The sequence below is a fragment of the Pseudorasbora parva genome, chromosome 15 (genome assembly GCF_024679245.1).
Source record: "Pseudorasbora parva isolate DD20220531a chromosome 15, ASM2467924v1, whole genome shotgun sequence".
Classification (NCBI taxonomy): domain Eukaryota; kingdom Metazoa; phylum Chordata; class Actinopteri; order Cypriniformes; family Gobionidae; genus Pseudorasbora; species Pseudorasbora parva.
In genome coordinates, this window is record NC_090186.1 from 11,838,597 (window position 1) to 11,861,221 (window position 22,625).

A 22,625-nucleotide genomic window follows, 5' to 3' on the forward strand; every position below is an offset into this window, starting at 1 on the left:
GAATGAACCGATGTTGTATGGTTATGAAGGCTCCTCTGTTGGCTCTGTCAGCTGCTGTAGTATACTCGAAGATAACAATGACCTAGAGTTTCTGACCTTGGGCCAAAGTTCAACACACTTGCAGAAATATGCGGAGGTAAAAAGACTGAGGTCCACGTTCCCCTTCCTCCCCCTCCCAAACCCATCATGGACCGTACCGATGTGGTTTCTTCATCAACCAATGTTATAAATGCAGGGAATATAGCCACAAACAGAGCTCTGTCTTCAAACGAAATGAATATGATTTCCAACATGGCTGCTACATCATCTTCACGTGTGGAGAACGTGCTTGTCGCAGACAACCAGCCCACAGAGATCACGAGCGTCCAGCCAGCTCCAACGTACTTGATGCAACCGCCGCAAATGTACTACATGGTCGAGCCGCAGCCCAGCACGGTACTGCTCGCTGAAAGGCCCACCATGGGAGTCGGACAGAACATGTAAGGGATGAACAGCGGCCCAGTAGCTGAGGGGGTTGTAGTCCAGGGCACCAACATGGCGGCGAATACCCTGAATCGTGGTGAGAGAATGGTGCTTGTGGACAGGGGGTGGATCTTCTCAGGCTCTCAACTCTGGACTGTCTGAATTACAAGTTTACTTGGTGGATGAGGGAGTGAGAAGCGGCCAAGTCCTTCAGGGGACACTTCAGAGAGGGGTTGCTGGAGCTCAGGGCCTGATGGTCATGGAAGGACAAGGGGGCCAGGTGATTCACGGGTCTCTCCAAAAAGGTGTTTCCACTCATGGTGGATCTCAAAATGTCCTTTATGTGAAGAATAAAGGGGGATCAGGAATGGTCCAGGGAGGTCATCAAAAGGGCCTTTATTGGTAACGTTGGATTCGGTGGATCATCTGTCCAGATGAAAAAAAATCCATTGGATCCATTGGATAGTTGTTGTCCAGGAGAGAAAGGTTGTGACAACACAAACCATCAAGTAACAATGCACAACTCTGAGTTTGTGTACAGTCTAGAAAGCCATATAAAGGCTTGAAAAGCAATTTTCAGTTCATACATGCAAATCATTTGAGCAGCATGTTGTCAACATGTTAGACCATGGAGAATATGCAAATTAATGCTTGGAAAACTGGTTTTAAATGCCCTTGAGCTTACTTCTCTTTATATGAAGTTCCCTATACATTACTTTTTTTTACTGTATGTATACATTCAGTGTGTGTGTTCTGTAAAGACTCCTGTTGGCAGATACTGTGCAGTTCTGGTAACCCTGAGGCCATTCCAGTGAAATTTATGCAAATCAGCTCAAAGGTATTTAAGTAACGAGCAGATATATGAGAACACTCTATTAGTCATCTCAAAATAATTTTTTAGTATTCTGAAATGTACAGCACTGTAAACGACAATTCATAAATCACTGTTGGCATCAGGTGAACTACGATGTATGTTTTGGGAAAGCGTTTATAAAAAAGATACAGTATATTTAATTTCTCTTTTTAGTCACTTATAAACAAAACAATAAGTAAGTCTGATTAGTAAGGTCTGTTTAGAAGCTTGTGTATTTAAATACAAAGACAACCACATTTAGAGAAATAATGCTTATGTGTATGAAATGAAATGTTCATAATATAATATAATATAATTAATATAATTAATATATTAAATTATTATGAACATTTAATTTCATACACACACACATATATATATATATATATATATATATATATATATATATATATATATATATATATATATATATATATATATATATATATATATATATATTACATTTGCGATACTGGGCTTTATCTGTTGAAAGCTCTGGTTCATTTTGGTACCCAAAAATTGTTGTGTTTTTTTTATTTATTTGTTTGTTAAATGGATGGGCAGTGGGTTACAACTTTTCCAGAAATGGACTCACAGCTGCATGGTGGGAAAATATTGTACTGGTTTTGACAGTGAAATATTTTTTATCGGTCAATAAAATATATCGTAAAGCAGCTTAAGGCTATTTAAAACTGTTTGGTCAACCAAAACTGTAAAACTGGAATCTGTAAAGTGAAAACTTAAGAGATTCCAGCCATTCCCGTAGCAATACTGAACCGTGCGAGTTTTTTTTCTCAGAGAAATGGCCAGAAATACTAAGAGTGAGCTACTTGAAATATCCAACCTTTTTCTGAACCAGGGTTTTTAAAATATGCACCTTTTAAAAATAAAGGTTCTTAAATGGTTCTTTGGCAGGGTGTTTGGTTCCATGACTAACCTTTAATATCAAAATAACCTTTCCATTGCAAAAAAAGGTTCTTTGTATTACAAAAAGGTTCTTTAGACTAGAAAATGGTTAGAAAAAAATTACCTTTCACAATACGGTACTTTGGGGAACCAAAAATTGTTCTTATGGCATCACTGTGAAACCCCATTTTTGGTTCTTCCTGGTGTAACAGAGGCCAGCTAGTAGTAGTTGCTGTGCAAGTAAACCTCACTCCTCTGACCTCAAGAGATGCTCTAGCGACTCACGCTAGAGGTTGCAGCCTTTCGCCTCCTTGTTAGAGCGTCCGACTCTCATGCCGGCGGACCCGAGTTCGAGTCCCGTCCGAACAGAAGGGGTTACACTGGCACATTTATTTTTAAGAGTGTGGCTGCTGGTTTTTGGGAACTGCCACTCAAAAGAACGGTGACAAATCAAATAAGGCTTATCCGTCACTTTGACTGAATGAGTAGTAAAAAACAAAAAAACAACAATGTTATCCATCAGAAAAATAATGATCCACTTGATTTTTCTCAATCTTACATTTTTTGTCTTAACATTCTCTAAAAAATGTAATTGTCACAAGTGTTTGCTAGAACATTAGGGGCTTCATTTATAAAACGTGTGTACGCAAGATTTGATCTTACAATGTGTGCACGCTAAAATCCATGGCAAAGTTCATATTTATAAAACTGGACTTTGACAAATGCTTATCGCCGCTGCCGCATCAGGGTCTGAGCAGACACACTTCTCCTTATGGCAGAGTTGGAGTACTGCAGATATTTGGAACTCTATAAGCAGTAGTAATAATAATTTTAGCGATATAAATAATTATTATTATACCGATAATAGCTATTGTCCCTCATAACAGTTCTTTATCCTATAAATGTACTCTAAATTAGAATAGATACATTTCTGTTACCCATTATTATTGTTAGCTATTTTTACATGTGCAAATATCAGCATTATATTTAATAATTATAGGAGGACTAAAGTTCCCTTTCAGTCGTTCACGCTCAAGCCAGTGGGTAAGCGGGAATCCCGCCGGTGGAGAATCCCAAATTCCCAATGTATAAAATATAAATAGTTTCCTCCAACAATTTACATTAGCGGCACTTCAAATGTGATGAGATAATAGCAAGAAAACACGTCTTTCTATTATAGTGTAGTAGTCCAACAAATGACTCCTATGAACTGCTTAGATCTGCAACGCAAATAGATTGATCACAAATAGATCGCCTGTTTCACACATAGTCCGTTTGCAGTGCGTTTATATACTTTGTTTTATATTCTTCGTATATATGCTTTGTTACATTTTGTTATATTCTGTCCCAATGTTAACAGATTACAGCTTTCACACCACACACGTTACGGATGTGGTCCGGCAGTGCTTTCCAGGAGCGGTGCGTCTGCAGCAGCTTGTAAAACAAGGAAAAAGACACATTTAGGTAAATAGGAAGACATAATGGAGGGCTCTCGTCCTTTCTTGAAGGTGGAGAAACAAATTTATTTATGACATGCAGGATTTGTTAAAAGATTTCAAAATTAAAGGAATTAAAGACTAGATTTTTTTGTCTATTGTAAGTTTTAATGCAAAATGTTTTTGATTTTAACATAGGCCTAGTTTAAATGTTTTGCCACTTGCATGAGCAATGTAATATATAATAAATATAAAGTAAATATAAAGTGATTAATTGTATAAAAAAGTAGTTTAAATGTAGGCCAAACGTGACATTTAAAGGGTGAATTGTAATGCTGACAATAATCTGTATTGTTTGTCATGCTTCGTAAATTATTATTGATATGGACTTGTAATCACTTTAAGTTTCCATGCAGTCCAGCTATCAGGCTCAGGAAAAATCTATCACACAACAGTCTTTAATCTTTATAGACCATTACTTGAGTTCACAAGAACCATGCAAGGATGCTTTCTTCAGTGTTGCCGCACCTCATAGTTCTCATGCTCTCGACCTGGAGTGATAGCCTATATAATTAATTTTAGTTGCTGGGCTGTTTCTGATTTGTACCTCATTATTAGATAATATTGTTTAATATATGTACATGTTTAAAAATACATGTATACTATAGGATATTAATATGTGTTAGTTTATTTTTATTTCAGAATAACGTGTGTGTTTTTATATGGTTTTTGTTTGATTGTTTTATTGCACAAAAATTTTGGATCTAGGGGGTAAGGTGATGGCAGAGGCCCCAAGGGCCCCGCAAAAGCTTAGCCCATGGCCCCGCAAAGGCTTAACACGGCACTGCCTCTAGAACAAGTGTCTGTTGTGTCTGCATACTATTGTCTCCACAGATGCGTTATCCACCGGATGGTGTGCCACTTACAACGGGCTTGCAGTTTTGGGTCTGTGGATGGGGCCTCAACTGCAATGACATTTCAGTTGCCTGGATTGGATAGCAGTTTATCTTGCGCTGGCCCCCTTTTACAACGCTGCTGCATGGCAAGCATGTTCTGGTCCTTACGGACAGCACCGTGGCCATTGCATACATCAACAGGGTGGTCTAAGCTCCCATCGGTCCTCTCGATCCTCTTATGGAATCAGAAGCATCTGAGGTCACTTCATGCCATTCACATTCTGGGCCTGCTCAATTGTGCGGCCGACGAGCTCTCGAGACAGAAAGTGCTCCCGGGAGAGTGCAGACTCCATCCCCAGGTGGTCCGTCTGATATGGAGCCACTTCAGGACCGCACAGGTAAACCTGTTTGCCGCCCCTGACACGGCACAACGACAGCTGTTCTATTCCCTGACCGAGGGGTACCTCTGCACCGATTCCCTGGCACACAGCTGGCCCCGGGGCCTACGCAAGTATATGTTTCCCCCAGTGAGCCTTCTCACACAGACACTGTGCAAGGTCAGGGAGGACGAGGAACAGGTCCTGTTGGTCACTCCGTATTGGCCCAACAGGACTTGGTTCCCGGAACTAGTTCTCCTCGTGACAGCACTTCCTTGGCCCATTCCTATGAGGAAGGACCTCCTGACTCAGAGACGGGGGACCTTCTGGCACTAGCAACAAACCTCTGGAAACTCCATGTCTGGACCAGGTGGTGAACCTGCAAGCGCTGCCTTCGGAGGAGGCATTCCCAACCTTAGCTTTTCTCTGTCCTGTCTGTGCCCTGTGGACTTATGTGGACAGAATGCAAAAGCTTCAGGACCTCAGATCAGCTCTTCATCTGTTACAGAGGCCAGCAGAAGGGAAAGGTTATCTCCAAGCAGAGGATGGCCCACTGGATAATGGATACCATCGTCTTGGCATATGAATCCCAAGATGTGCCCTGCCTGCTTGGGGTTAGAGCCAACTCCACCAGGGGTTTAGCCTCTTCCTGGGTGCTGGCTCGTGGCGCCTCACTGACAGATATTTATACCCGGACACCCAACACGTTCGCTAAATTCTATAGCCTACGTGTAGAGCCGGTATCTTCCTGTGTGCTCAATTTCCATAGTCAGAAACACCGACGTGCCCGTTCTAAGTGTCGGCCTGCGTGCATGTAAGCCCACAGCGGTCCCATTTGTGCATTCGCCATGGTGATGCTCCCTACGGCGAGCCTGTGTCTTTTGCTCGGCAGAGCGGTTGTTGTTCCCCCACCTACAACGGCCGGGGCCAACCCTGGAACCCTATATGTTGTACTGCCCAAGGTCAGTCCATACGTGTATCATCCATATGGTAACTCTCTCTGGGCATGATGTGGCTTCCGCAGAGGCCCCCCAGGGCACAGTTTCCCAGCATTATCCAATATTCTGCTGAGTGGGTCTTGCCGGAACAGTGGCAGTGACTCTCCCTGTGTAAAATTTCCCGCCCGGGACAGATGGGGTCTGAGGGGCTCTCTCAGGGTGCTGGAAGTGTTAGTAACTATGACATTTTCCAAAGTGATCCCAATTCATCAGTGACGGCCAACGTACATTGAACGTGACCGACTGAAAGGGAAAGTATCGGTTACGCATGGTAACCCTCATTCCCTGAAGGAGGGAATGGAGACGTACGTCCTGTCTCCACAGTTGCTGTACCATCACTGCAGGCCGAGTCACTAGTTCGACTCCTCCGTGAAAAACAACAGTGCATGGTGATGGCTTCCGCTATATACCCGCATTGTGGGGCGGTTCACATGCCAATAGTCATTGGCGCGTTCTCTATATCTCGAAGCTGATAGGGCTCCCTGAAGTGATCTCAATTCATCGGTGACGTCTGACATACATCTCCGTTCCTTCCTTCAGGGAACGAGGGCTACCATACGTAACCGAGACGTTTTTCTATAACATGAATATATATATGTTGTACGTAGATTGTGGTGAGCTCTTTGGGCTTTTTAACATGTAATTGTATCCTCTTTTTCCCCATAACCCAGTATATGTTGAAAGGACAGAAAGTCCTTTGAAATATCCATCAACATACCAATTACATTTTTCAAATGGACCATTACATGGTCAACGCAACTTGCCCATGTGCAATGTGTAATATGTGTAATCTTATTTTAAAAGGCCACTTCATGATTTAGCAAGTCGGGTAAAAACTGACTTTAATTAGTAAATAAATGTTGAAATAATTCTGTAAATTGTCAGTGGCTGATCATTTCATAAGGAACTCCTAGATGAAGCAAACAAGTTTGAACTGATGTGAGCAAGCGTTTCAAATTAAAGACAAATATCTGTCATGTCGTGACTCTTCTACTACCATGACATCTTTTAATGACTTTTTCCTTAGTAAAATGAAAAGTTTTACAGAAGTCAATGTCATGACACATTACTCATTTTCACTCATTAGGCAACCAACACAAATTAAAAATAAAAACCCTGAAGCTATTGTGGTAAAGTACAAAGGCATTCCGTGTGGTTCCAGCTCATGCTAGTTCCTCAGAACTCTATTGATAGTTTTTACAACAGGGTCATTAAAAATAATCATTTCACTTTCACTTTCATTCATTATTAGCAAACTTTCAAAACAACCAACCGGTTAAAGAACTATTTCACACTTTAAGCTGCTTATGTGGATTGTGTGTAAAAATATAATATAATTTATGTTTTTAAGGGCTTTGTGGTGTCTTTCATTTCCCTTTAAGCAGGAAGAGAGTTCGGCTCTACTATGTGATTAATGTCATTTCACAACCTACACATAAGTACAGGGTGAAAGAGGGACGTGGTGGTGAGGCTTTACATTTAGGGCGGACCAAAGTAAGGTCTGTATCTTATATGTTTGTGTTGCGCAGTGCGCAGACAGTTTGAAAAACCATTGATGACACATTGACAGAATTGTCCTGAAGATGCTCCCTCACGCTCTGGCTCCGACATTGTTACTGCTTGTCACAGTGCAGGTATGTAGAAAGAGATGGATGTAGCAATTTAATAATTATTTATAGTTGTTGTTGTTTTCCCCATATTTATTTATTTGAGAATATTTTTGTTAATAGTATTTTTTCTTTGTTACACATTACATGTATTTACTATAGAAATAACAGTAAATTATGCATAATTACATGCAATTAACCCTAAATATATTAGATAAATATAAGACTATATTAGTGTTTGTTACACCTCACATTTATTACATTGTGTTTACTAGTAATAACAATAAATGATGCATACTAACCCAAAACCAAATCCAACTCTAACCCTATAGTAAGTGCATGTTGTTAATTGATATTAATAAATGTATAATTACATTTAACAATTATATAATCAACACTTAAAATAAAGTGTAATTGTACCTTTGTCTTGTTGTCCAATAAAAATATCTAAATAGTACCAAAACTAGATTATTTTACCTGAGAAGAGAAACTGCATTGTTAAGTTTAACAGAAAAGGTAGAAATGGTGTTAAAACGTATTATTTGGTTAACTGTAACCTTACCATACACAGTATTTATACAGTAACACATTACAATAATGTTTAATTTCTTAACTACATTAGTTAAGATAAACCAACAATGAAACATTCTTCTTAAGCATTTATTGTCTTAGTTCATGTAAATTTCAGCATTTACTAAACCATAATTAAAATCAAATGTTGTATCTGTTAATATTATTTAATGGGCCTGGGCTGTATTTCCCAAAAGCATCAAAAGTCAGATCGAAGTATTGCCGCCAAGAGTCTCTATAAACGTATAGCTCACGATAATTCTACGAAACAAAGTCCTAACATGAACTAACAATGAACAGTTAACTTACATTAACAAAAGATAATAGCTACTAAAAAATGTATGTTGGTTTAACTTAAAACATTTTAAGTTACCTGGTTGCCGTGTAATTTTGAGTTAATTAAAATTAAAAATTTGAGTTAATACAATCAAGATTGGTATAATAAATTCAAATGCAAAATATTATGTTATCTGAACTGCATTAATTATTTAAATTGATTTGACAAAAGCTGAAGAGTTGAGATAACAAATCATGAAAATATGTATAGTGACTAATAGGAACTTTTTGTAAAATGTTACCAATATAATATTTTAAAAAGACAAACAACGCATTTACACTTATAGCAAAATATTGTCAAATATGCTTTTTAGTTTATGTACTGAAAATGTGTATTATATTTAACAAAGAAATTATAAATAAAATATGAATCTATTTTCATTTTGGGAATAATTAAATTACTAGTGAATGTGTGGCCTTTAGTGCCACATGCATTATTATCAGAATATTTTACTGTAACAAAATGATTGTAATTGGACTTCTGTAACACCTTATAAAGTGGCTTACCTTAGGTTATACATCACCTCTAAATGGTGCAAAACTCAGCCGATCGAGCTCTAACATTTAATAAATCATCTGCACACATCACTCCCAGTCTACACCATCACTCCCTACTCTCCAGACTTTTAAGACCAACTTAAAACTCATCTATTTTCTTTGCTCAGTACATAATTATCTTTTTCTCACCTTATCTGCCTTCAAATGATCTCACACTTCTTCTTTTTTTTTTTTTTTTTTTTGATTATGACTTATTTGTTGTTGTTGTCTATCTGTAATTATTTGTTGTACATCTGCTTGTTTATTTGCTATAATGAACAGGCTGACTCTGATTGTAATTGATTGTACTCTTGTACCCCATTGTGAAGTGACCTTGGGTTCTTGAAAGGCGCTATAAAAATGAACATATTATTACTGTACCTCAAAGAGGTTGGTATTTTAAGATTAATAATTTAATTGGTTTAGAAAAAAATTAACTCAAAATTTTGTAGTACATTTCACAAATACAAGAGCAAGTAACATTGAACTATACATGAAATTGTCAAGAATTTAAATTGTGGGACGTATGTCTCCGTTCCCTTATTTAATTAATGGAAAATGTATTAATCAGTATTTTAGGTATCACTATATTAGTGTTTTTGTTACACCTTACATTTATTACATTGTATTTACTTGTAATAACAATAAATAATGCATACTAACAACAAAACCAAATGCAACTCTAACCCTATAGCAAGTGCATATTGTTAACTGATATTAATAAATGTATAATTACATTTTAACTAATATATAATTAACACTTAAAATAAAGTGTAATTGTATTTTTTTCTTGTTGTCCAATAAAAATATCTAAATAGTACCAAAACTAGATTAATTTACCTGAGAAGTACCAAAAAGGCAGAAATGGTGTTCATAGGTTAACTGTAACCTTACCATAGGTTAGACTTCACCGACGAATTGGGATGTACCCGTTCCCTCCTTCAGCATTAAATACTGAGAAGTTTTTATTTATAACTTCAAAAAATCATGCTGCATACCCAGAAACCCAGAAACTTTGAATATCCCAATCTAATATGATTTCTGACCTGTAAGGTGGCCAGAATAATAATCATACACTGTTTGATAATAGGCCAGAGGAGAACTGGCACCCCGACTGAGTCTGGTTTTACCCGAGGTTTATTTTTCTCCATCATGCCCTGATGGAGTTTTGGTTCGTTGCCACTGTCGCCTTTGGCTTGGCTTGCTCAGTTGGGGACACTAAAATTATGATCCTAGTTATTCAACTAAATATACAAATAAAATTATTTAATTCTATAAACTATAATACTGATCTGCCACTTGTCACTGTATGATCAATTAAAATAAGCTGATAACATCACTGTTTTCTCCAGAACGACTGTACAGCCAAATCAAAATGTGTTTCTATATTGTCCTGTTTAACACTGTGAAGCTGCTTTGAAACAATCGTCATTGTAAAAGCGCTATATAAATAAAGTTGATTGATTGATATGTTGTTTGAAGGATGTTTAGATATTTTCACTGTAAAACAAGACAAAACTACTGATTAAGAAAATCCTGCTCTTTTTTACATTTGGGAGTCTTAAATGAGAGATGTTACAAAATATTAATATTGCAATGAATGTTCACGTGTAACTGTTGTTAACATATAGAGGGGAAGTTGCATTTCTAAAAAACTGCTCAACCGTTTATCATTGTTAAAAATATTGCAGCAATTAAACCTACCGAACAGGGGTGCGTTTCCCGTATAACGACATAACTCACTGCTTAACTACATACTACATTAATTACCATAGTACATTGTCGTTCAACCCATTAATGATGTCACGCAGGTGGTGGAGTCATAACTGCTTTTGATTCATTCTTTTGAGATCGAATTCATGCTAGATTTTTTTGCTACAGGTTATGGACGTGGTATCTGTGGAGTAATTTTTCCCATTTATTTTGTTTTATTTCCAGATTCAATCATAGGTTCATTATTATGTACTAGAGCACGTCCGCACATGTGGCCTCTTCAAAAAAGGTGCTTTTATGCCGCATTCCAAGTAACCCTATAGGGCACAAATTGGTCAGGGCGGCCCTGCAAGAAAATGTGCTTCTAGCTGCCGTTGTATCCACACAAGTTTACGCTGGTGTTTGCGAAGTTTATTTTGTACACTGGTTTTTCAGGAAACAGCGACTCGTTGAACTATGATAACGACGAACTTGCGACAATAGTTGGCTAACGATGCTTTTGGGAAATGCATCCCAGACCATCATTTTTTTTTTTTTTTATACATTTTTGTTGTTGTTTTACAGATCCTGAGCACTGGAGAATGTTGGAAAGTTGCACAGAAGCTTCGTCATAAAAGGGAATGGGTCGTTCCTTTTAAAAAGATTATAGAAAATGTAGACTACAGTTCTGAGCCCTATATCAGCAAGGTAATAGAGACACCATACACCATACCATACACATATACAACACAGCAAATCTATCCACTCGTTGCATGAACAGCATATCCTATTACAATGCCGGATTTTATTAAAAAAATTATTTAAGTTATTCTTACTCAGAATACTTACTCAGTAAATCACTTTCTTTATTTAAAGATAAAACTGTTATACAGCCAGTTGTCAATACTTTCAAGGTAATAAACTATAAATAAATAAAAATCCTGAATTTTGGTAACAGTCTAAAGCAGGTTATTTAATTTTAAATTAGGCTTGTTACCAAAATTTGGGATATTTTTGCTTATTTTCAAGCAATAAGCATTATACACTGTTAAAATGTAGCGTAAATGAGTCAATCACTCAGGAGGGATCAGCAAAATTAGCAACAAATGTTGATTTGTATTTACTTTAAAACCTATTTTCTTTACAATTTATTTTGACAGTCCACTTTAGACATTGTACTGATTATAACTCATACCCCTAATGTGTCAACTCACTCTTTCAGTAAACTGTTTGGGTTGGTAGAATAATAATAAGTAGCAGATAGTCTACTAGTACTCTAATGACATGTGGTTGCAAAGTTACTTATAGTCCGTAGGATGTCTGAAGTGGACTATTAAAATAATGACAATTATTTTAATAGAAAAAAAAAATTCTTTTAAAGAAAAAATCTTGTTTGATAATTTTTTCTTACTTTTTATAACTCTCTCAGATGCGATCAGACATGGACCAGGGCGTCCCACTGCGCTACACTCTAAGGGGTCCAGGAGCTAACCAGCCACCTTTTGGTTGTTTCATAGTAGACGAGTACAAAGGGTTCATTCGCATCACACGGCCTCTGGATCGGGAGGAGAGAGAAAACTACACTGTGAGAATAATGAACACACAATATTAAAGATACAAAGCATATATTATACAACCATGTTATAGAGGACTAGTTGTCACAAGGGATATATCTCAGCAACTTTTATGGTTTGGGTAAAATATATATATTTATAAGTAAGTTTAAGGGTAGAGTTAGGGACAGGTGTGGTGGTATGGGTAAGTTTAAGGGTAGAGTTAGGGACAGGTGTGGTGGTATGGGTAAGTTTAAGGGTAGAGTTAGGGACAGGTGTGGTGGTATGGGTAAGTTTAAGGGTAGAGTTAGGGACAGGTGTGGTGGTATGGGTAAGTTTAAGAGTAGAGTTAGGGACAGGTGTGGTATGGGTAAGTTTAAAGGTAGAGTTAGGGACAGGTGTGGTGGTATGGGTAAGTTTAAGGGTAAAGTTAGGGACAGGTGTGGTGGTATGGGTAAGTTTAAGGGTAAAGTTAGGGACAGGTGTGGTGGTATGGGTAAGTTTAAGGGTAGAGTTAGGGACAGGTGTGGTATGGGTAAGTTTAAGGGTAGAGTTAGGGACATGTGTGGTGATATGGGTAAGTTTAAGGGTAGAGTTAGGGACATGTGTGGTGATATGGGTAAGTTTAAGGGTAGAGTTAGGGACAGGTGTAGTGGTATGGGTAAGTTTAAGGGTAGAGTTAGGGACATGTGTGGTGATATGGGTAAGTTTAAGGGTAGAGTTAGGGACAGGTGTAGTGGTATGGGTAAGTTTAAGGGTAGATTTAGGGACATGTGTGGTGATATGGGTAAGTTTAAGGGTAGAGTTAGGGACAGGTGTGGTGGTATGGGTAAGTTTAAGGGTAGAGTTAGGGACAGGTGTGGTATGGGTAAGTTTAAGGGTAGAGTTAGGGACAGGTGTGGTGATATGGGTAAGTTTAAAGGTAGAGTTAGGGACAGGTGTGGTGGTATGGGTAAGTTTAAGGGTAAAGTTAGGACAGGTGTGGTGGTATGGGTAAGTTTAAGGGTAGAGTTAGGGACAGGTGTGGTATGGGTAAGTTTAAGGGTAAAGTTAGGGACAGGTGTGGTGGTATGGGTGAGTTTAAGGGTAGAGTTAGGGACAGGTGTGGTGGTATGGGTAAGTTTAAGGGTAAAGTTGGGGACAGGTGTGGTGGTATGGGTAAGTTTAAGGGTAGAGTTAGGAACAGGTGTAGTGGTATGGGTAAGTTTAAGGGTAGAGTTAGGGACAGGTGTGGTGGTATGGGTGAGTTTAAGGGTAGAGTTAGGGACAGGTGTAGTGGTATGGGTAAGTTTAAGGGTGGAGTTAGGGACAGGTGTGGTGGTATGGGTAAGTTTAAGGGTAGAGTTAGGGACAGGTGTGGTGGTATGGGTAAGCTTAAGAGTAGAGTTAGGGACAGGTGTAGTGGTATGGGTAAGTTTAAGGGTAAAGTTAGGAACAGGTGTAGTGGTATGGGTAAGTTTAAGGGTGGAGTTAGGGACAGGTGTGGTGGTATGGGTAAGTTTAAGGGTAGAGTTAGGGACAGGTGTGGTGGTATGGGTAAGTTTAAGGGTAAAGTTAGGAACAGGTGTAGTGGTATGGGTAAGTTTAAGAGTAGAGTTAGGGACAGGTGTGGTGGTATGGGTAAGTTTAAGGGTAGAGTTAGGGACAGGTGTGGTGATATGGGTAAGTTTAAGGGTAGAGTTAGGGACAGGTGTGGTGGTATGGGTACGTTTAAGGGTAGAGTTAGGGACAGGTGTGGTGATATGGGTAAGTTTAAGGGTAGAGTTAGGAACAGGTGTGGTGATATGGGTAAGTTTAAGGGTAAAGTTAGGGACAGGTGTGGTGGTATGGGTAAGTTTAAGGGTAGAGTTAGGGACAGTTGTGGTGATATGGGTAAGTTTAACGGTAGAGTTAGGGACAGGTGTGGTGATATGGGTAAGTTTAAGGGTAAGGTTAGGTGTAAGGGATGGGTCAACAGTGATATTATAAATGTAACTGCAGAAATTAATTGCAGAAATTATTAAATGCAGGTATTTTTTGAATGTAAGTACAATGTAAAAACAATAATTACATTGTATCAAATTATAAATTTAAATGTTAGTACAAAGTTGTTAAGGCCACCTAATATAAAGTGGGTCCACGATTCCATAACATCTAGAATACAGTTTTAAAGGGGCAATTTATGGGGCAATGCCTCATTTTATTTTTGTCTTGTATAGCTAATTGGCACTGCGTGGTTCTTTAACAACACCATAGCAGAAGATAATATTACAGTAAACATCAGGGTGGAGGACCAGAATGATAACTCGCCAGTTTTCATCCAGCCAAAACGAAGCAGAGTTTATGAGAGGAGTCCAGTTGGTGAGTTTGCACACTGCATTGCCATTGTCAACCATTGTCGGATTTTTTTGTAATTAGGGCTGATTAATCTGTCTTCTTAAAATGTCTAGTGAGATTATTTTTTGCTGTGTCCTTTCTAGGGACCTTTGTAACACAAGTTGTTGCCAAAGATGCAGATAAGCCACACACTCCTCACAGTGCGATAGCGTACAGCATAATCAAACAAGAGCCAAATAATGGTGTACTTTTCTTTGCTGTAAATAAATCCAGTGGAGAAATCTCTGTGAGCAGCCCAACACTTGACAGAGAGGTATTTGCTTCCAGTTACTGGTATTTAATGTGTGTGATTATGTGTCTGTTGCTTCTAAATTACTCTTGCCTAACATGCAACAGATGCATTAAACTCCTTTCTGTTGAACAGGAACACAGAAATTATGTTCTTACGGTGCAAGCTGCTGACATGAATGGGGAGGGTGAAGGAAATTCTGCTACAGCTACTGTATCTGTAGTCATCCTAGATGTTAATGACAATATTCCTACTTTGGAGAAGGATGAGGTAACTATATGTATTTGTAAATATAAATAGTCAGGAGGTAACAATTCTGACATTGAATAGTGTTATTTTCTTCATACACTTATGAAAAAGAAGCGTGCTTAAATGCATTGAATGTACTTCAAACCATTATGGGGTATATGAGACTATAGTCCCTAGCCATATCGGTCCAGAAAATAGCAACTTTTTATTTTCCGTCGGTCTTAGTACACAATGTAACTATACACATCACAACATGTAAATAGGAAAATGTTGCCTTTATTTTGTGACTTATTGAGCAGCAAGCTAGTCTTTGTGCTAAGCTAGGCTAGCAGTGTGTGAGTTATGACACGCACTAAGATGAGAACGGTAGGTGTAGACTTATCTAACTCTGGGGGATATGGCGAATAAGCTAAAGCCCCAAAAAATCAGCATGCTCCTTTAATAAAATAAAATGCCATACAAGCGTATACACTATTATAACTATCAGTACGTTTGGCACAAACTATGATAAACAATTCATAGTTCTCATGTAACATGACACCCTTGTAAGAATGCCCAACCGGGAGGGTAAAACCAGGCTTTGCTCCATTTCCTTCCAGGTTTTTTTTTTTTTTTTTTTACTAAGTACTAATATTTTAAGACAATGATATTAAAAAACCAAGTTCAATCTTATCGATGATGCATATGTAGATGCAAGTAGATTAACCCAGAATATAAAACACATTGTGCAGTTTCTCGTTAAGTGTTTTTCCATTAAAAAACATTATTTTACGGTTAACCATGTCATTGCATCCATATTCTGGGATCATCTGCTTGCCTATTATAATATGCATAATCAATAAGGTGTATTCTGCATTTGATCTTTTAATATTACTGTTTTAGAACATTAAGGCCTGGTTTCAACTTTTATTTTTAGCTTTCATAAACGTACCCTAGGAAATAAAAACATTACTGGTAAGCATCTTGAGATGAAAACATGGATCTGTCATACTTTAAGATGTCAGTGCAAGTCACAGTTAAAAAAGATCAAACATGCAATTTAGTCTTTGTGAAACCAGAGGCAAGACACTTTAAGTGTTTTTCATGTACAAAGTGTTTTAGAATTTGTTGCTGTTTTAGTGATTGAACTACTGCTGTAGGTGCTGTATGGATCACAAGAGCCAGAAATGTGCCGTTTATTCATTTTTTATTTTTTTTATTTTTTTGAAATTATGAAATGACTTATAAAGACGTACTTAAGTCCTGCTTCAGTGGGTCAAAAAGCACACTTAAGTTCAACTAGTAGCCCTTTTTTTCAATATACTATGTATATTATGAATTAAGTTGCTTTAGATAAACGCATCTACCAAATCCAGGAAAAATTGTAAATAATAATAATAAACACATTCAATATCAATTTAAACAAAACAAACGTACATTTAATTGTTAAATAACATACAAATAAGCATCTGAAAACATTACATTCAGTTCACACTTAAGTGTATTGTAATATATAGCATAATTATTTCCATAATAATAAGTATAGTATTGTTATGCTAAAGTGTACTTTGTTTCTCAAAGGTTTTCTTCTTAGTCCTTTAATTATCTACTATAGTATAAACATGTTTTAAATGTTAATGGGAAAATAGTGTAAACACTTTTTCTGGTTTCATAGTTTTCAGTGAGTATTGATGAGAATGTGGCACCCATCGAGGTTTTAAAGATCCAGGCACTGGATATCGACGAAGAAAGGACAGACAATTGGTTGGCCGTTTTTGAAATAGTCTCTGGAAACGAGGATGGATATTTCACTGTTGAAACTGATCCGAAGACAAATATGGGTATTTTGTACCTGAACAAGGTCAGTGCTTATTTTGTAAACAGTTCTAAGAAGTTCATATGATGGAATTGGGAGATCAGGGCTAAAATGTAGTAAGGGTGTGCTGTATTGTTGTGATGCTCACGTTATTTAAATAAATGTTTGTTATATGATTTCTATTGAGTAACCAAAAGCACTTTTTTGTTACCACTTTATTGTATAGCCCTGTTCCTCATGTACATACTATGTATTTATTATAATAAGTACAATAACTGGTTAATAACTAGGTCTACTAACAATCGAACCCTAACCAATGTAGTTACTTCATATTACCCAGTACGTTCTTAAGTAAGTACACTGTAAGTGCACTCACTGTAAAATAAAGTGCAACCCCTTTTTTCTTTCTTTTAGCCTGCTGACTTTGAGTCAGCATCTCATATGAACCTGAACCTAGTTGTTTCAAACAAAGCTGTTCCAGGAGCACCTCTAGGGAGTGGAGCAGGAGCAGCAGGTGCAAGCATAGGATCAGCTGGAGGTTCTGGGGCCGGTGGTCAATATGGAGGTTCTGGAGCTGGTGGTGCAGCTGGAGGTTCTGGAGCCAGTGGTCAATCTGGAGGTTCTGGAGCCGGCGGGCAGTCTGGAGCTTCGGGATCTGGCGCTGGATCAGGCTCCAGCGCAGCCAAGCAAAAGCAATACTTAGTGAAGGTCAACGTGAAAAACAAACCAGAACCCCCAAGGTTCCAGCCAAAGGTCAAGCCTATATCTGTATCTGAAAACAGTAAAAGTTCTATTCCAAGAGTAATTGACACCTACACTGCTACAGAAGAAGACACAGGAAAACCAGCAGAAAAAGTCAAGTGAGTGTTCTTCACAATTAAAGACAAAATGATCTGGTTAAATATGCAGTATAGTATAGTATAGTATAGTATAGTATAGTATAGTATAGTATAGTATAGTATAGTATAGTATAGTATAGTATAGTATAGTATAGTATAGTATAGTATAGTATAGTTACCAGTTGCAGTATAGTTGCATGTCCTACACTTATAGTGGCCCTATAAGCAAAACTTTGTGAAGAGGGCCCAATCAAAATGATCCACCCTCCCCCCAATCTGGCCTTTCAAAGCAATTTCACTGTCAACCAACAGCATACAGTGAGTTGAATTTTAGTAAACATTAGCTATAATGACAATGACATTCCATATGCTAGTTGCATTTTATGAAAAAAGTACATACAAATGTAAAGGAAAGCGCTAAATACCTGTTAAACTGCCAGTAAGAACAAGTCAAATTAAATCCAAATTTTCATTGACAGCTAAATAAATGCTTTATGAACTTATCACTCTGACACCATCTAGCTGTCAAAAAATGTATTAGGTTTCAAATGAAACCATGATTTCCTGACAGGGGGAACTTACACTGTGTCCTATAGTGCAATGGGGAACACCTCCAATCTAAAGCACCTGTCTAAACATGACTATGTCAAATTTTACATTGCATTTCTGTCAGTATCCTCATAAATACGACACACTGCGTCTTTATATGCTCTTTGAAAGAAAGTGGATCTTCCTGGTGGTTCAGGGGCCCAAAACACCTTGTGTAGTTTGCATATAGGGAGGAACGGCGCTGATTACATCAACTCAATCAATTGGTTAAGAAGCATTATTACATGTTAGTTTTACAAAATGTGAGTAACTGTTGTGTTATGAACCCCAAATGTAGTAAATAGGAAATATTCCATGTTTGTTTAGATATGCTAAGGGATATGACCCTGACAACTGGATTTCTATTGATGTGGACACTGCTGAGATCAAACTCCACAAGGTACCAGATCGTGAGTCTCCATTTGTGGTAAACGGGACCTACTATGCCAAGATCCTCTGCATTACAGATGGTTAGTAGGAACAAAGAGTCAGTACATTATGTTGGGAACCTTTACATTACTAGTCAAATGTTTGAACACACATACTCTTTTTTATGTTATCGACAATTTAGAAATATAGTACAGTCGCCACACTTTACACAATTTTTAATTCCAATCAACCAACTTCATTGAGTGCATCCTGGGATGCTTTTTAAACACCAAATGAAAGAATCTCCATGTCAAATATTAAAATAAGATCTAATAAGGTTAATTGTAACATGTTTTGTGTTTGATATACATTTTAGAGCTGCACGGTCAGACGTCTACAGGGACTATAGCTTTGCAGGTGGAGGACCTGAATGATAACTGCCCCAAACTCCTTAATAATGTGCAGACTGTCTGCAGTAATACCAGAGTAGTGAATGTCACAGCAGAAGATACGGATTCATATCCCAACGGAGCTCCACTAAAGTTCAATTTGATAGAAGAGAAGACAAGGGGCAAATGGAACTTGGAGACAATAAATGGTAATACCAAACAAAACTACTAACTAATCTCTGAAATGTGATCAAACATATTCAGATGATGTCATTTATAGCAACATAAAGTAGATCATTATTGTTCTTCTTTACTTTTACTTAAGTCAAAAGTTACCACATAGTCAGGTCTCTGTTTCTTGCCTCTTCAGATGTTAGTGCTTCACTGCTCACTGAGGACAGCTTGTGGCCTGGTTTTTACCAAGTCACCATGGAGATCAGAGACATGCAAGGACTGGCCTGCCACGATGAGCAAGTCCTCCATTTAGAAGTTTGCACCTGCTCTGAAGGAACGGTTTGTGGTGCAAAAGTGGCAGCAGTAAGCACTACATCAGCCACTCTTGGAGCGGCAGGAATTAGTTTCCTGATTCTAGGATTCCTCTGCCTAATCTGTAAGCATTCTTTACTTTACTATAGACTAATATAGTTAAACAGTAAAGTTTAAAGGCTAAAATTGTCTCAATGAAATTATTAGTGGTAACACTGTTAAATTTAGGTGTGTTTGTTTCTGTCTGTATTTTTAGTGGTGCTCATGGTCTTAATAAAATGTGAATGTGGGAGTGCTGAAAAAGGTTTTATTGACCTTCCATTTGAAGCCAAGCAATACCTTATGTCCTATAGCATAGAGGGAAAAGGAAATGACACGGTAAAAAAAAAAAAAATCCCTACAGGATCTCACACAGCTCATAGTTATATTAAGGGAACAAGTGATGGTGTAAAACACTTCTGATGTATATGATCATTTCTTCTGTTCTTCTTCCAGGATGTTCTGATGGCCACCCCATTAAACCTCAACAATGGAAAGGGTGATAAAATAAAAATGTACAAAGACTCTTTAAGAATGGTGGAACCTAACAACTATACAATGGGTAAAATCCAGGTCCTGAAATCAGACGAGCCAGTCAGTTCTGAAATGGTTGGAGTGGTGCATGAGAGTGCATTTGGAGGATTTTACTGTGATACTGACGGAGCACATTCAAAAAACTCTGCCAGGTGTCAAGCAGAACAGGTCTTCAGTGAAGCATTCTTTAAAAAATACTACATGCAAGTATGTTATTATTATTATTATTATTATTAGTAGTAGTAGTAGTAGTAGTAGAATTAATAGTATTATTAGTATTATTAATATTATTGTTGTTGTTGTTGTTTTGTCGTACATCTAGATATTTTAATACGTAAAGGGATTTTTTTTTTTTTGCTCCAAAATGTTTATGACTTTTTTTCTTTTTTTTTCTGTGGAACACAAAAGTCTCTTTCTGTCTATATAATGAAAGTAAATGGATTCCACTGACTTTAATTCCACAGAAGAAAAAGATTTGACATTTTTGGGTGAACTATTCCTTTAATACCTCAAGAAAATGTAATTTTCTTTCATTCTTTTGCAGAAAACTCAGCATATAGAACAGTATGATTTTCCAGAGGAAAGATTTACAAAGTATGATTATGAGGGTGAAAGATCTGTTGCCAGTTCTATTGACATCTGCAGCAACCAAAACGAGTCCGATGATGACCTGGAGTTCTTGAACGACCTGGGTTTAAAGTTCAGGACCTTGGCTGAGGTTTGTGGATTTGAACAGACTCAATCTATGTCTCACGCTGACTCAAAAGTTGAAAATACATTTGAGACGACACCTACCACAACTCCATTTACTGAAGTGTCTGAAGTGTCTTCCAATCACATGACCAACACTGTCCAACCCAGCCCTGTGGAGATAACAGTTAAGTCACCTCTTGTCCAAACTCCACCTAGTCAGGGGATGGTCATACAGGTGCCTATGTTCTATAGGGTCAACCAGTCAATGCAAAGCAATGTTTTGATGTCTGAGGATGGTCTTGGTGAAGGTCTTTACAAAATTAATAGCATTCCAAAAGCTGACAGACTTCTGATTCAAGGTAACGGCCATGCATTTGAACCTTTAATTAGTGGACAGCAGGCCATCATTGGTCATTATTCTCAAATTGGACCTCAAAGTCCAGTCATGATTAATCAAGGTTTAGGTGAAGTTAATCCTGTGGTAATCCAAAACCATTCACCAACTCCAAACCTTGTAATGATGCAACAGCAACAACTAGATGGAACTGGTTTGCTGCGGATGGTAAACGTACCTGTGGGATCAGTTGTATCAGGAAAGAGCGGGCAGGGTAGAGTAACTCTTCTAGATGGTACAGTCAATAGAGGTATGGTATTAGTTGGAGGTCTAGGTCCAAGTCATCATCCCATGAGCCCTCAATCACTTTACTCAGTAAGTTCTCAAGATTTGAGTGGACCAGTACATATGAACCAAAGAGTAATTGATGGCTCCCTTTCCAGTGCACAGAACAATGGACAAAGGACGGTAACAATTATAGAGAGTCTTGTAAATGGAGGTAATGTTTCAGTAGGAGGCCCAGGAACTCCAAACCTAGTGAGCATGCCTCAAATTTCAAATGGTCAAGTAAATCGCCAGCTTTTAATAAGTGCTCCAAACATTGTATCAGGAGAGGGTCGAGTGAGCGGACTATTTGTAAGTGGTCCTTCTATTCCAGAGGGCCCTGTCAATAGCGGTAATTTATTGGTTGCAGGTCCAGGCCAGTCTCCTGTGTCCACGAATGCAAGTACTCCACACCTAGTGAGCTTGCCTCAAGTTGCTGCTGGACAAGTAAATAACAATCAGCAATTAATAAGTGGTCCCATCTCGAATGTTCAGAACATTGTAGCAGGGAAAGGTGGACAGAATAGATTGGTTAATGGTCCTAATGGACCATTGGTTAATGATTGCCATGAGTCCAGGAGCACATAGTCCAGTAGGATTGCCTCAGGTAGCAAACAGACAGATATTCCACTTTACAGTGCCCAAAGTTATGACTCCAATGGTTATGACTGCACAACCCAAAGGACATATAACAAATGGGCACCTGAATCTTTAGTAGTGTTTAATTCCCAATTGCAATACCAAAACTAATACAGAAACTATGAGAAGTATTCAATGTCTCATGTTTAAAAGCCAATAATGTTAATAAATAATGTTTTTTTTAGTAGTAGATTTTAAAGAAAAGGTTATAAACATTTTATAAGGCAATGAAAAACTTGATTAACAATAAATAATTAAACAATACATAGCCATTCTGATTATGTAGCATTTAAATATATTGTAAAGTTTATTATTATTATTATTATTATTAAAAATGGTTAATTATTATAAATTAACCATTTAGTTACTGTCACTGTCTGTTAGTATTAGTGTCAGGGAGGGACTGCAGTCACTTCCGTGGAATTCATATAATGCATTACTGTAAACAGGGAGGAGTCAAAGTTATGTTCTATGGAAATCACCACAGATACTGTTTTTTTAAATATTGTTTCTCTTGAG

At 37.7% G+C, this 22,625-nt stretch overlaps 1 protein-coding gene across 1 annotated transcript; it reads left to right on the forward strand.

Annotated features, from left to right (window-relative positions):
- Positions 1–5,382: 5,382 nt before the first annotated feature.
- zmp:0000001074 (desmoglein-2.1) lies at positions 5,383–22,208 on the forward strand. Its single transcript, XM_067418502.1, has 16 exons — positions 5,383–5,744; positions 5,823–5,892; positions 7,512–7,562; positions 11,256–11,378; positions 12,100–12,255; positions 14,422–14,563; positions 14,683–14,852; positions 14,964–15,098; positions 16,732–16,917; positions 17,287–17,732; positions 18,627–18,769; positions 19,045–19,266; positions 19,428–19,667; positions 19,800–19,921; positions 20,039–20,323; positions 20,661–22,208. Exons 1-16 carry the CDS (start codon positions 5,383–5,385, stop codon positions 22,053–22,055), a joined length of 4,248 nt encoding a protein of 1,415 aa, XP_067274603.1. The 3' UTR covers positions 22,056–22,208.
- The last annotated feature ends 417 nt before the right edge of the window (positions 22,209–22,625 follow it).

Coding starts and splice junctions, on each gene's coding strand:
- zmp:0000001074 (XM_067418502.1), top strand. CDS start 5,383: ATGTGGACAGAATGCAAAAGCTTCAGGACCTCAGATCAGCTCTTCATC. Junction 14,564..14,682: donor TTATGAGAGGAGTCCAGTTG/GTGAGTTTGCAC, acceptor TGTCCTTTCTAG/GGACCTTTGTAACACAAGTT. Junction 19,668..19,799: donor AGGATTCCTCTGCCTAATCT/GTAAGCATTCTT, acceptor CTGTATTTTTAG/TGGTGCTCATGGTCTTAATA.